The 15,582-nt window shown below is 44.6% G+C and overlaps 2 protein-coding genes across 2 annotated transcripts in view; one reads left to right on the top strand and one right to left on the bottom strand.

Moving 5' to 3' along the window:
• On the top strand, positions 1-2,875 carry ccdc122 (coiled-coil domain containing 122). The gene is made up of 4 exons (XM_090240234.1): positions 1-805; positions 972-1,370; positions 1,536-1,652; positions 1,868-2,875. Exons 1-4 carry the CDS (start codon positions 659-661, stop codon positions 2,012-2,014), a joined length of 810 nt encoding a protein of 269 aa, XP_090096360.1. The 5' UTR covers positions 1-658; the 3' UTR covers positions 2,015-2,875.
• Positions 2,390-15,582, bottom strand: part of LOC110527379 (ephrin-A2-like) — a 25,732-nt gene continuing 12,539 nt past the window's right edge. Inside the window, exons 2-4 of the mRNA XM_021608612.3 lie at positions 5,747-6,039; positions 4,924-4,989; positions 2,390-3,567 (exon numbers count right to left, since the gene is read on the bottom strand). Coding sequence (XP_021464287.2) covers positions 3,434-3,567; positions 4,924-4,989; positions 5,747-6,039 — 493 coding nt within the window. The 3' untranslated portion in view covers positions 2,390-3,433. The remainder of the gene's footprint in view (positions 3,568-4,923; positions 4,990-5,746; positions 6,040-15,582) is intronic.

A 15,582-nucleotide genomic window follows, 5' to 3' on the forward strand; every position in this document is an offset into this window, starting at 1 on the left:
AATCCGGACATCTGGCAATCCATTGTAAAATAAATGTATACAAAAACTAGGGCTACATTTCCTTTAGTTTACTTCACTGACCAATGGATTTTAATAACATCACTATTTATTTCCCCTACATTTTGAGTGGGAAGGGCACAAATGAACATTTCTCCAATATCTGGAAAATGAAGATGAGCCACTCAATTCAATGGAACTCTTTGGGTGTGTCCGAACTTGTGGTTTCTTTAATTATTTAATTCTTAACATAAGTATATTGTTTTACTCGGCAAAGGTGCAGTCAGTCAATATGGGGCGTGTTGGGGGAATCACACCGGAAACCCCCCACCGGAAACGTCCGCCAGGCCAAGAGAGTGCACGTGCTGAGCTGAGCGCGAAAACCAACTCTGTTTCGCGCTCAACAACAAACGTGTTAACATGGCCAACTCTGCTGGGATGACGGTGGAAAATGGCAAGAAAACATATAGCAAATTCCTTATAAAATGTTGGACTATCTGTATTATCTTGGGAAGCTTTGCTAAAACAGCAGCAAAGTAGGCCTACAGTTGTTGGGGGTGGAGATACTAAAGAGTTAACGTTTGTAGGACTGCAACTAGCTAATTTAGGAAGCTAACGTTAGCTAGCTTAGCTAATAACAAACCACCTTCTTTCTTCAGACATGACAGGGTCCCTTCCATGTATTGCTGTAGAGACACATGGAGGGCCTGACTTCTCTCTAACACAAGCTTTAGAAGATGTCTCTCAACAAGGATATGCCCAGATTGTGGCCCTCCGGGAGAAACAACAAGTGCTCAGCTCTCTCCAGGTGAATCTCTTCTTACCTGCTAACACACTGACCAGTAACATTTTAAAACTCCAGGAACACTGTAATTATTGCTGCTTAAATTACATATATTTTCCTTGCAACATTAATATCAGAACATTTGTTTTAACACTCAGTGTAAAGCAATGTTGTTTTCATCTGCTACCAGGCCATACTATCAGACATTGAGAAGAAAGGCAAAGAAGCTGAAGTGGAGTTAAAATTCAACGTGAGGCAGATTCTCATCCTGGAGGGTGAGATGGAACACCTGCAGCGACACATGCAAGACCTGGGCTTGCGTTCTGTCACCGTCTACAACGAAAACACAGAGCTCCGACTGCTGATCGAGGAAGAGGAGGACAACTTTAGCCGCGTGCTGGCCGGTTACAACACCTACCGGAACAAGATGGAGGGCCACCGGACAGCCGTCTTGCAAGCAGAGAGCCAGATGAGGGCTCACAGGGAGCTAGTGGAGAAGAGGGCTCTGGTCAGAGTGCTCACAGAGAGGAGAGAGGAGCTGAGGGCCGACCTGGAGAACCCAGAGGGGAATGCTGTGAAGCAGGCACAGGTCAGAGCAGCTGAGGAACCAGTGTAGATGTTGACAGATTACAGTCATATGGGATATGTTAAAAAAATAAATAAATAAATTGGTCCTGTGATCCCTGTCTTCTCCAATTCGTCTGGTCGTTAGTTGTTATCTTGAATCAATAATAAAACTGCAATCTCTTGACAGAAAGAGTTGGATGACATGAGGGGGCAGATCTCAGACCGGAGGAAGATGGTGACTGAGAGAAGAGAGCTCATCCTGAAGGAGTTTGAGAGTCACACACTGATCAAGAAGCATATCGAGGTACGGTAGTGAATCCCTATTGTCTGATGCTCACTTACCCCCTTTTTCCTCTAATCCAACAGAAAATAACTCACTCCAGACAGTTAATGTTAGATAAAGACCCACCATGTACAGTATTCATAATAAGAATAACTATTTATCTGGAACCTTTCGAACATGTCAACAAAAATCAGAAAGTACAATATCGGTTTAAAACCCAAGTGTGTTGTTCTCAGATCCAGAACAGACGGTACGATGCCATCGTGAAGCGTCTCCACTGCCAACTGATGAAGGCCCAGTCCGGCCACAGGCAGTTGTCTGATGATATCTACCACATGGAGAGAGAGATCCAGGACCTCAAGAGACACCTCGAGGTGCCATAAGTTAGCATTCTGGTTCATAAAACTGTATGTTTTGTAGTATGACCTAAGGCTAGGAGTTTTCCCTAACCAAGACATACTTCAGGCCCTAGTGTAGGTCTGTGCATAACTGTTTTGTTGCTGTTCATTTTCTTTTTTTACACTTTTCTGTCTCATAGTTTTTTCAGTGAAAGTAATGAATTGGAAAGCCATTAAACAAAAATATGTCTTTACATAAAACTCCCTTTCCCTCCCCATTATAAATAACTTGGGTTTCCCCCCAAATTTAGAGGTAAAACTGTGACACTCACTGACCAGCAGAGGGCAATGGTGTCAACCAATTAAGAAATAGCAACTATTCCTGTGTTACTGTATAGAAGACAATAATCACTGTCAGTCACTTTGTAGACAAAACAATATTTATTGGTGTGTTTCTCTCCTGTCTCTCATCATCTTGACAAAAACAACAGATCAGAACAGGAGACAAACTGATGAGATGGAGACGTGAAGGAAACCTTTTATACATTAAACCATGGCAGGGATCGCCTTAGCGTAAATGCTGTACATGATAGAACCAACTACCGGCGGATTACACACACTAAGACACGCAACATCAGAGGAACAGAATACTGAGTCATCATCAACAGTTTTAGGGTTAGAGAATAAAGTAGAGACCAACATTTCCTTTCTCTCTCTTTCTCTCTCCCTCTTTCTCTCTCACACATATTAATAATTGATGGTGCTTTTAAACGGAACAAAAATAAGATGAAACAGGGTAGAAACGTGTCAGTGTTCTTGTTTGTTTGTGTGTGAACACAGTGCCTTCTCATTATGTTCCCTTCCCGACATTAAAGAAGTCTCGGTCCCCAGAGACTCTCTTTCTTTCTCTCTCCTTTGTTTATTTCCCTCTCCACTTCCTTCTCCTCTTCGCTCTGTGGGCTGGGGGTTGCAGCAGTAAATATAGTTGAGTCGTTTCTCTGTCCATCAGAAGGCTTCTGAGTGTCAGATCAGAATCTGCACTTTGGAAGTCTAATTAACTGTCCATTTCAAATATAACCATGACATCATCTGTAGGACCAACTTCAATTAAATTATATGTGATCATGTAAACATAACAGAAACACCATCAGTTTAGTCAGTTCAGTCCAGATTCACAGTGGTCAGGCATGCGTGTGTCCAGCCAAGTACCACCACCCCCCATCCATGTCCCTTCAGACACCCAAGTGGGGTTAGGGTTAAGTTTAGACTAGGGGCTCTTCATCCATTAATTAGCCCAGGGGCTGTAAATGCTTGTCCTGGGGACCCACAGTGGTTTTTAATCCAGGACTGAAAGAGAGTTTCTCCCTGAGCGTGTGGGAGTTTGAGGGACAGCCAGCCAGGCAGTCCTACAGGCAGTCTTCCAGCAAAGACTCTGGTCTAGGTCTTGCTCCAGTGGAGGGGGGGTCACAGCGATGAGAGGAAGCCCAGTAGCAGTGAGGCCAGGCTGGGTATTAGGGCTGGGGCTAGCAGGGACTCTGGGCTCCAGTCTGCAGCTCCATCAGTCAGAAAGGGCTCTGGAGAGTCAAACCCTGAACTGCCTGGAACAGACAGAGAGAATGACAGCATGACTCAACAGAGAGCGAAAACACTGAAGTCTGAACAGACAGAGAGAATGACAGCATGACTCAACAGAGAGCGAAAACAGTGAAGTCTGAACAGACAGAAAGAAAACAACAGAACAGAGAGGACAGAAAACATCTGAAAGGAGAGATAGGACAGAATAGAACAGAGAGAAAGAGAAGGCCAGAACAATCTGAAAGGAGAGATGGGACAGAATCGAACAGAGAGAAAGAGAAGGCCAGAACCATCTGAAAGCGGAGAGAAAATGATAGAAGCATTTGAAAGTAGAGTGAAAGAAATCTAAACAACCAACTGATTGGAGAGAGAGAACAACAGAATGGAGAGAAAATTACTAAAATAGACAGAAAATAATAAGAAGAAAGTGTTGGAGTTCCAGATACAGCAAGAGAGAAAGAGTGTAGAAGAGAAAGAGAGAGAGGAGACTAATGTCGCCAAGACCTCAGCAGGGGATTTAAGCAACCTAATTACAGTTTAATACAGTTACACACACACAAACACACGCGCACACACACACACACACACACACACACACACACACACACACACACACACACACACACACACACACACACACAGTGATAATTGTAGAATGTCTTTAAAAGAAGATGAGGTTTCTATGTCAGAGTCAGAAAAAAATTGTAATTACAGAGGAGAGGAGTCATGTCTCTATTAGGAACTACATTGAAAGGAGAGGAGTCATGTCTCTATTAGGAACTACATTGAAAGGAGAGGAGTCATGTCTCTATTAGGAACTACATTGAAAGGAGAGGAGTCATGTCTCTATTAGGAACTACATTGAAAGGAGTGGAGTCATGTCTCTATTAGGAACTACATTGAAAGGAGTGGAGTCATGTCTCCATTAGGAACTCAATTTAAAGGAGAGGAGTCATCTCTATTCGGAACTACATTTAAAGGAGAGTCATGTCTCTATTAGGAACTACATTGAAAGGAGAGTCATGTCTCTATTAGGAACTACATTTAAAGGAGAGTCATATCTCTATTAGGAACTACATTTAAAGGAGAGGAGTCATGTCTATTAGGAACTACATTTCAAGGAGAGGAGTCATGTCTATTAGGAACTACATTTCAAGGAGAGGAGTCATGTCTATTAGGAACTACATTTCAAGGAGAGGAGTCATGTCTATTAGGAACTACATTTCAAGGAGAGGAGTCATGCCTCTGTTAGGAACTAAATTAAATGGAGAGGAGTCATGTCTATTTTGGGAACTTAACTTAAAGGAGTGGAGTCATGTCTCTCTGTGTGTGTATGTGTGCGTGTGTGTGTGTGTGTTTGTAGTTAGAGCGTGACTTACCTGGGGGTCTGACATACACCTTCAGCCTCAGACACGGCCTCCCTACATGGTTGGGATGAGGAGACGCTGACAGAGAGAAAGAGGGAGGGAAAGAAAATGAGATGGAGATAGTTTGTAGTTTGCTATGTCGGTTACGCCACTGTGAATGGGGTTCAGGTTAGACCTGGGTGATCCCACTACATCTGGTGTCCATGGGGTTGAAAGGGAGATATATATATACACACACACACACACACACACACACACACACACACACACACACACACACACACACACACACACACAGAGTGAGAGGATAAGAAGAGCCAAGTTTGACCTCAGGGCAACATAAAAATCTGCTACTCAGAGGAAACTCTGCTACTCAGATACTTCCTCTGCCCTCCCTCCCTCTACATTTCTCTCGTTCCTCCTCTTCTCTCTCTCCTCGTAGCAGTAGTAATACATATACTAGTAGTTGTACTGTAGCAGTAAGAGGAGTAAATCCTAACTTACATTGAAGTCAAGAATTGTACTTCGTCATGCATTCATGTCAAATTCGACTTAAATGGACGTTTCGACTCACCCCATAATATGTTGTTGTTGTACTGCAGTACTACGACATATTTCTCACATTTATAGTAGTAGTACTGTAGTAGTGCAAGATATTACTCACATGTATAGTAGTAGTACTGTAGTAGTACAATATATTGCTCACATTTATAGTAGTAGTACTGTAGTAGTACAAGATATTACTCACATATTAGTTATATTGTAGTGGTAGTACTGTAGTACAAGATATTGCTCACATATTAGTTATATTGTAGTGGTACGATATATTACGCACAGATATAGTAGTATTCATGTCCTGGCCTGAACTCGAAGCCCAGGGAGAAAGGCGTAAACAGCTGGAACTTTTCTGAGAAGCGCAGGGGACCGTCAGGACCGGTAGGACGGTTGCACTCCCAGCGTTTGAACCCCCTCATCCTGTGTTGACAGGAAGTGTACCCTTCGTGGTTGACCATGAACAGGATATAGCGTTCCATTCGACCGTGAGCCGGAGGGCCGTTGGTGTAGAATGGACAGTAGATGTCGAGGTAGTCATTTATATTGACCGCAACCCTGTAGTCATGGTGGAACCTAGACCGCAACACAACAACATGGTTAAAACACTGCCACAACACAACCTCAACAAAACCACAGGGTTAGGATGGATTTACACTGCTTTCTCTTTCCATCTAGCGGTCCCTCTCTGTCTCTCGCTCTCTCTCTCTCTCTTTCTCTCTCTCCTTGCTTCTGTTTCTCTCTCTTCCACTCCTCATATCTCTCTCCAACTCCCTGTCCTCCACCATCTATATCCTCTATCCCCTCATATCTCCCCTCTCCCCCATCTGTTGTCTCTCTGTAAGCATTAATCAGAGTGCTCAACCACCGTGACCAAGCAGACACACACACACACACACACACACACACACATTACACAAAGATACAAACACATGCGCACAACTCTACTTTCTGCTGAAAATGTATGTGGGTCTTTCTATAAATAATGAGTGTGACATTGGGCAAAACATTTCTAAATGGTTTGAAACAAGATCAAAAGGATTTTCATGCAGTTCCACATCTATACTTAGAGGAATAAAAGGGAATAGATGCAAAGTAGCCCATTACTCCACCTATACAACAACACAGGACTAGGACTATACATCCTATAAGTAGCCCATTACTCCACCTATACAACAACACAGGACTAGGACTATACATCCTATAAGTAGCCCATTACTCCACCTATACAACAACACAGGACTAGGACTATACATCCTATAAGTAGCCCATTACTCCACCTATACAACAACACAGGACTAGGACTATACATCCTATAAGTAGCCCATTACTCCACCTATACAACAACACAGGACTAGGACTATACATCCTATAAGTAGCCCATTACTCCACCTATACAACAACACAGGGCTAGGACTATACATCCTTTAAGTAGCCCATTACTCCACCTATACAACAACACAGGGCTAGGACTATACATCCTATAAGTAGCCCATTACTCCACCTATACAACAACACAGGACTAGGACTATACATCCTTTAAGTAGCCCATTACTCCACCTATACAACAACACAGGGCTAGGACTATACATCCTATAAGTAGCCCATTACTCCACCTATACAACAACACAGGACTAGGACTATACATCCTTTAAGTAGCCCATTACTCCACCTATACAACAACACAGGACTAGGACTATACATCCTGTAAGTAGCTCATTACTCCACCTATACAACAACACAGGACTAGGACTATACATCCTATAAGTAGCCCATTACTCCACCTATACAACAACACAGGGCTAGGACTATACATCCTATAAGTAGCCCATTACTCCACCTATACAACAACACAGGACTAGGACTATACATCCTTTAAGTAGCCCATTACTCCACCTATACAACAACACAGGACTAGGACTATACATCCTATAAGTAGCTCATTACTCCACCTATACAACAACACAGGGCTAGGACTATACATCCTATAAGTAGCCCATTACTCCACCTATACAACAACACAGGACTAGGACTATACATCCTATAAGTAGCCCATTACTCCACCTATACAACAACACAGGGCTAGGACTATACATCCTATAAGTAGCCCATTACTCCACCTATACAACAACACAGGACTAGGACTATACATCCTTTAAGTAGCCCATTACTCCACCTATACAACAACACAGGACTAGGACTATACATCCTATAAGTAGCCCATTACTCCACCTATACAACAACACAGGGCTAGGACTATACATCCTATAAGTAGCCCATTACTCCACCTATACAACACAGGACTAGGACTATACATCCTGTAAGTAGCTCATTACTCCACCTATACAACAACACAGGACTAGGACTATACATCCTATAAGTAGCCCATTACTCCACCTATACAACAACACAGGACTAGGACTATACATCCTATAAGTAGCCCATTACTCCACCTATACAACAACACAGGGCTAGGACTATACATCCTATAAGTAGCCCATTACTCCACCTATACAACACAGGACTAGGACTATACATCCTGTAAGTAGCTCATTACTCCACCTATACAACAACACAGGACTAGGACTATACATCCTGTAAGTAGCTCATTACTCCACCTATACAACAACACAGGACTAGGACTATACATCCTATAAGTAGCCCATTACTCCACCTATACAACAACACAGGGCTAGGACTATACATCCTATAAGTAGCCCATTACTCCACCTATACAACAACACAGGACTAGGACTATACATCCTTTAAGTAGCCCATTACTCCACCTATACAACAACACAGGACTAGGACTATACATCCTATAAGTAGCTCATTACTCCACCTATACAACAACACAGGGCTAGGACTATACATCCTATAAGTAGCCCATTACTCCACCTATACAACAACACAGGACTAGGACTATACATCCTATAAGTAGCCCATTACTCCACCTATACAACAACACAGGGCTAGGACTATACATCCTATAAGTAGCCCATTACTCCACCTATACAACAACACAGGACTAGGACTATACATCCTTTAAGTAGCCCATTACTCCACCTATACAACAACACAGGACTAGGACTATACATCCTATAAGTAGCCCATTACTCCACCTATACAACAACACAGGGCTAGGACTATACATCCTATAAGTAGCCCATTACTCCACCTATACAACACAGGACTAGGACTATACATCCTGTAAGTAGCTCATTACTCCACCTATACAACAACACAGGGCTAGGACTATACATCCTATAAGTAGCCCATTACTCCACCTATACAACAACACAGGACTAGGACTATACATCCTTTAAGTAGGGTTCATACAGACACTGGCAAGTCTAATTCAATGATGTTCAAATCAAATGTGCAAAAGAAAAAGTATATTAAAAAAAAGTATATATAATTAGAATATTGATATTCTAATTATTATTATTACATTCTAAAATATGTGAGAATAATTTGGACATTACCTGACTAAATAGATTGTATGGATGCATGCATGACAATTTTTCAGTAGATGTTGTCGTCCTCATAACAACTGCACATGATTTTATGGCAACATAGTTGCGGCGGGAAACAAACGAAAGTGGCAAAAAATGATAAAAAAATGAAATCACAGATTATTATATGGGAGCAGGAGAATTTATAAATTGCTGCAATAATTAGGAATTTTCAAGCACCAAATTGAGGAAATTCTCAACTCATGGTAGGTGTCACGCCCTGACCGTAGATTGCGTTGTATGTTTCTATTGTTGTTTGGTCAGGGTGTGATTTGGGTTGGTATTCTATGTTTGTATGTCTAGGTTTTTGTATTTCTATGTTTCGGCCGGGTATGGTTCTCAATCAGGGACAGTAGTCTATCTTTGTCTCTGATTGGGAATCATACTTAGGTAGCCTGTTTTTCCACTTTAGTTGTGGGTAGTTGTATTTCTGTTCAGTGTTTGTTTCACCTTGCAGGACTGTTTCGGGTTTTCCTTTTGTTATTTTTGTATTCAGTGTTCAGTTCCTTAAAATAAAGATGAACACGTATCCCGCTGCATTTTGGTCTGACGATTCCTCTTCCGATGAAAGCCGTTACACAACTACCCACCACAAACGGACCAAGCAGCGGGCTAACAGGGAGCAGAGAGTGTTGGACTCATGGACATGGGAGGAGATATTGGACGGCAAGGGACCCTGGAGACAGGCTGGGGAATATCACCACCCGAAAGAGGAACTGGAGGCAGCTAAAGCTGAGCGGCGGCGATATGAGGTAAGGCAGCGTAACAGGCACGAGGGGCAGCCCCAAAGATTTTTTTGGAGGGGGCACACGGGGAGATTGGCGGAGTGCTGGCGGACTCCCCGTGCTTTATGAGTGCTATAGGCCAGCAAGTGGCATGCGAGAGTGGGCATCCAGCCAGGGCGGATTGTGCCAGCTCGGCGCATTTGGTCTCCGGTGCGCCGTTTCGGTCCAGGGTATCCTGCGCCGGCTCTGCGTACTGTGTCTCTGGGGCGTTGGGAGGGTGCAGTGCGCCCTATGCTTGCGCTCCGCCCGTGCCGGGCAAATGTGGGCATTGAGCCTAAGGGAGAGGTGCGATTGGTATGCACCAGATCTCCAGTGCTCCCCCGCAGCCCGGTTCGGCCTGTGCCTGCACTCTGGAGGGGCCGGGCTAAAGTGGTCATCCAGCCTGGAGGAGTGGTGCCAAGGCTGCGCACCAGAGCTCCAGTGCTCATCCACAGCCCGGTTAATCCAGTGCCTCCTCCACACACCAGGCCTCCTGTAGGTCTCCCCTCTCTCAGTCGCCTCCCTCCAGGTTCTACCTCCAGTCGGGAGCTGCCGGAGTCTCCCTCCAGTCGGGAGCTGCCGGAGTCTCCCTCCAGTCAGGAGCTGCCGGAGTCTCCCTCCAGTCGGGAGCTGCCGGAGTCTCCCTCCAGTCGGGAGCTGCCGGAGTCTCCCTCCAGTCGGGAGCTGCCGGAGTCTCCCTCCAGTCCGGAGCTGCCGGAGTCTCCCTCCAGTCCGGAGCTGCCGGAGTCTCCCTCCAGTCCGGAGCTGCCGGAGTCTCGACCATCAGTCCAGTGGCGTCCTCCAGTCCGGGGTCGACAGTGAGGGTTCCCACTCTACATGCATTACCGAAGTGGGCCGAGCCAGAAGTGGAGCCACCAGAGCCGCCACCACGGAGTAATGCCCACCATGACCCTACCCTAAGGGTTCAGGTTTTGCGGCCGGAGTACGCACCTTTGGGGGGTCCTGACCGTAGATTGCTTTATATGTTTCTATTGTTGTTTGGTCAGGGTGTGATTTGGGTTGGTATTCTATGTTTGTATGTCTAGGTTTTTGTATTTCTATGTTTCGGCCGGGTATGGTTCTCAATCAGGGACAGTAGTCTATCTTTGTCTCTGATTGGGAATCATACTTAGGTAGCCTGTTTTTCCACTTTAGTTGTGGGTAGTTGTATTTCTGTTCAGTGTTTGTTTCACCTTGCAGGACTGTTTCGGGTTTTCCTTTTGTTATTTTTGTATTCAGTGTTCAGTTCCTTAAAATAAAGATGAACACGTATCCCGCTGCATTTTGGTCTGACGATTCCTCTTCTGATGAAAGCCGTTACAGTAGCCATATTCTAGTACTTGAATTTCTGAGCTCCGAATTCATGTTCAAGTGGGCTACTTCAAGCCCCTTGTCGTTTAAAATGGCAGGTGTAACATGGAAAATAAAATGGATTTGTCATGTTATTTCATTACCAGATCATGTTGTGAATAAGCCCACTAGGCTATGTAATTTGTCGTCATTATATGCAGAATAATTAATAGGAAGAGTGTTGGGTGTTGCGCAACAGTCTATCTTACACAATTGCGCACAGCTAGACTCAGGAATGAGACACCAAAATATTCTGGACCTACAGTACCAGTCAAAGGTTTGGACACCTACTCATTCAAGGGTTTTTCTTTATTTTTACTATTTTCTACATTGTAGAATAATAGTGAAGACATCAAAACTATGAAATAACACATATGGAATCATGTAGCAACCCAAAAAGTGCTTTGAAGTAGTCAACCTTTGCCTTGATGACAGCTGTGCAAGCGCTTGGCCTTGTAGTGTATGATCCCCCCTTATACTGTATACTGAATCTTAATGTAATGACATGAAAATAAATTGTTATCAATGACATATTAACAAGTTGTCCAGTATAAGAAATCCTCACTGGTACCCTAGTTTATAGAAAGACCCGTGTGTGTGTGCTTCATTGTGTGTGTGTGCTTCATTGTGTGGGCGTGTGTGTGAAGGGTTTAGGTTGTGAGGATTTCTTCTCTAAAACAGAAACACAGCTTTTCTCCTCCAGTGGCCAAACCTTGCCCCCCACCGATCTAGAAATAGGCATCCGCTCAGGGGGAAACACACACAGACATCAAGTGACGCCCATAGCGTAGCAGCTCTGTTCCACTCTTTCCGTTTTCAACCCTGAGAATGAAAACCAATAGTAAAATGGGAAGATCTACACACATAGCTGGCCGGTCAAATAAATGCAACTCTCTAGCCTCATTGGGTTTCAAATAATCATGTTTTTATTTTGTTAATTTACTACCATTTATGTTCTTGACATTGCGAGCTATTCACTGGTGGAGATGTAAAAGTAATCTGAATAAGGGCTGGATTCAATCTAATCGCGCATTACACACAATGTTCCCACATGGCTCATTCAGAAATTACCTTTAAATGCCTGTCACGTCCTGACCATAGAAAGCTTTTGTTTTCTATGGTAGAGTAGGTCAGGGCGTGACTGGGGTTTGTTCTAGTTTATATTTTCTATGTTGGGTTCTAGGTTTATTTTCTATGTTGGTGATTTGAATGATTCCCAATTAGAGGCAGCTGGTTATCGTTGTCTCTAATTGGAGTTCATACTTAAGTAGCATTTTTTCCACCTGTGGGTTATGGGATATTGTTTATGTTTAGTTGCCTGTTAGCACTGCATTGTCGTCACAGTTCGTTTATTCTTTATTGTTTAGTTTTTTTTCTAAGTTTCACTTTCGAATAAATCATGTGGAACTCTACGTACGCTGCTCCTTGGTCCGACATTCATTCCAACGAACTTGACAGAATATCCCATCAACAAAGGGCCAAGCAGCGTGCCCTGGAGGAGATCAGGGAGAGAACATCCTTGACTTGGGATGAAATAATGGCAGGGAACAAGAGCCTGCCATGGAAGCAACGAAGGAGGGACAGTGACGAAGTCGGGGAGGAAGGCCACAGAAACCCCAATACATTTTTTGGGAGGGGTCACATGGAGCAGTCGGCGGTGCCGAGGAGTGAACCAGAGCCAGTCTGGGAAAAGAGGGAGAATTTGGAGGAGAGAGAAATGGGAGAGTTGTTGAGTTAGTGGAGGATGCACGGATTTTGCCCTAAGGAACGTGTTGTCAGTTTGGTGCCACCTGAGTCAGCTCTCCGTACTCGTCCTGAGAAGTGTGTTAAAGTTCCGGAACAATTGATGCCGGCTATACGCACCAGGTCTCCAGTGCACCTTCACAGCCCGGTACGTCCTGTGCCTGCTCCTCACACTTTCCCTGAAGTGCGCCTCCCCAGTCCAGTACGTTCTGTTCCTTCTCCCCGCACTCGCCCTGAAGTGCGTATCATCAGTCCGGTGCCACCTGTACCTGCCCCACGCATCAGGCTTCCAGTGCACCTCCCCAGTCCAGTACGTCCTGTGCCTCCTCCCCGCACTCGCCCTGAAGTGTGTATCATCAGTCCGGCGCCACCTGTACCTGCCCCACGCATCAGGCTTCCAGTGCGCCTCCCCAGTCCAGTACGTCCTGTGCCTCCTCCCCGCACTCGCCCTGAAGTGCGTGTCACTAGTCCGGTGCCATCTGTACCGGCCCCACCTATCAGGCGTCCAGTGCGCCTCCCCAGTCCAGTACATCCTGTGCCTGCTCTGCGCGCTCGCCCTGAGGTGCGTGTCACCAGCCCGGTACCACCAGTGCCGGCCCCACGCACCAGGCTTCCTGCGACGACACCCAGTCCAGAGCTTCCGGCGACAGTTCCCAGTCCAGAGCTTCCGGCGACGTTTCACAGTCCGGAACCTCCTGAGACGGTCCACGGTCCGGAACCTCCTGAGACTTTCCACGGTCCGGAACCTCCTGAGACTTTCCACGGTCCGGAACCTCCTGAGACGGTCCACGGTCCGGAACCTCCTGAGACGGTCCACGGTCCGGAACCTCCTGCGACGGTCAACGGTCCGGAACCTCCAGCTCCATGGCTGGAGCCTTCCCCTGCGCCGATGCCCAGTCCAGGCACAGCGTCCAGTCCAGCTCCATGGCAGAAGCCCTCCTCTGTGCCGATGCCCAGTCCAGACACGGCGTCCCGTCCCGCTCCTTCCTCGGCATCTAGGTCCAGTCCAGGCACAGTGTTCAGCCTGGGTCCATGGCTGGATCCGCGGGATGAGCTGGTTCTTCGGCCCGCACCAGAGCCGCCACCGGCGCTAGACACACCCCTAACCCTCTCTTTTTGTTTCAGGTTTTGCGGTCGGAGTCCGCACCTTTGGGGGTGGGGGTTGGTACTGTCACGTCCTGACCATAGAAAGCTTTTATTCTAGGTTTATTTTCTATGTTGGTGATTTGCATGATTTCCAATTAGAGGCAGCTGGTTATTGTTGTCTCTAATTGGAGATCATACTTAAGTAGCATTTTTTTCACCTGTCGGTTATGGGATATTATTTATGTTTAGTTGCCTGTTAGCACTGCATTGTCGACACAGTTTATTTATTCTTTATTGTTTCGTTTTTTTCTAAGTTTCACTTTCTAATAAATAATGTGGAACTCTACTTACGCTGCACCTTGGTCTGACATTCATTCCAACGAACGTGACAATGCCAAGCGTGTTTCAATGTGCGAACGGATTGAATCCCGGCCTAAGTATATTCTGTTACATACCCAATATTGGGGGTGAGTTAGAGAGAGTAGCCTAACAGGGATGATTGAGATAGTAACAGGACTGACTGACTATTGTAACTGGACTGATTGAGATAGTAACGACTGACTGAGCTATAACAGGGATGATTGGATGGGTTACATTATTGATAGAGATATTGACAGCACTAATTGAGATAGTAACATGATTTATAGAGATATTGACAGCACTAATCGAGATAGTAACATGATTGATAGAGATATTGACAGCACTAATCGAGATAGTAACATGATTGATAGAGATATTGACAGCACTAATCGAGATAGTAACATGATTGATAGAGATATTGACAGCACTAATCGAGATAGTAACATGATTGATAGAGATATTGACAGCACTAATCGAGATAGTAACATGATTGATAGAGATATTGACAGCACTAATCGAGATAGTAACATGATTGATAGAGATATTGACAGCACTAATCGAGATAGTAACATGATTGATAGAGATATTGACAGCACTAATCGAGATAGTAACATGATTGATAGAGATATTGACAGCACTAATCGAGATAGTAACATGATTGATAGAGATATTGACAGCACTAATCGAGATAGTAACATGATTGATAGAGATATTGACAGCACTAATCGAGATAGTAACATGATTGATAGAGATATTGACAGCACTAATCGAGATAGTAACATGATTGATAGAGATATTGACAGCACTAATTATAAATAATTATATAAAGCTAAAGAGACTTAAAGCGTATAAATAAATATTTTTCTTGTTAACAAAATAGAGTGTTGGGCAGAAGGGTAAGCTATATTCTGAATAATTCACATTAAACACACACACACACACACACAGGGTAAGCTCTTGTGTGAATTATTCAGGTCAGCCAAACTGTTGCTGCTGTTGGCTGTGCTGTGTAGCTGTTTCATATTTAATGGTCCTTTTGATGTGTATTAATTAACTACTGCTAGCTCTGCTGTTTCTCTTCCTTTAAACACACACACACACAAAGACACACCTCCTTAGCCTGTGGGCCTAATGGCGAGATGAAAGAGAGGAAAGAGGAGGAGGACGGGGGAGGAAGAGAGACTAACTAACCCTCAACTAACTGATACAGGAGTAGCTAGGAGAGGTTGTGTCGTTAAGAAGCGATGTGTGTGTGTTCCTCTGGCGCTCTCATTTTAATCCTTGTATAGGGGTTGTGGTGG

The sequence above is a fragment of the Oncorhynchus mykiss genome, chromosome 7, assembly GCF_057628025.1.
Source record: "Oncorhynchus mykiss isolate SJ-2025 chromosome 7, ASM5762802v1, whole genome shotgun sequence".
NCBI lineage: Eukaryota > Metazoa > Chordata > Actinopteri > Salmoniformes > Salmonidae > Oncorhynchus > Oncorhynchus mykiss.

Bases quoted from the DNA above. Each gene is read 5' to 3' on its own strand.
- ccdc122 (XM_090240234.1), top strand. From the start codon at position 659: ATGACAGGGTCCCTTCCATGTATTGCTGTAGAGACACATGGAGGGCCT. The intron at 1,371-1,535 runs GTCAGAGCAGCT...ATCTCTTGACAG, and splicing joins ATGCTGTGAAGCAGGCACAG to AAAGAGTTGGATGACATGAG. The intron at 1,653-1,867 runs GTACGGTAGTGA...TGTTGTTCTCAG, and splicing joins TGATCAAGAAGCATATCGAG to ATCCAGAACAGACGGTACGA.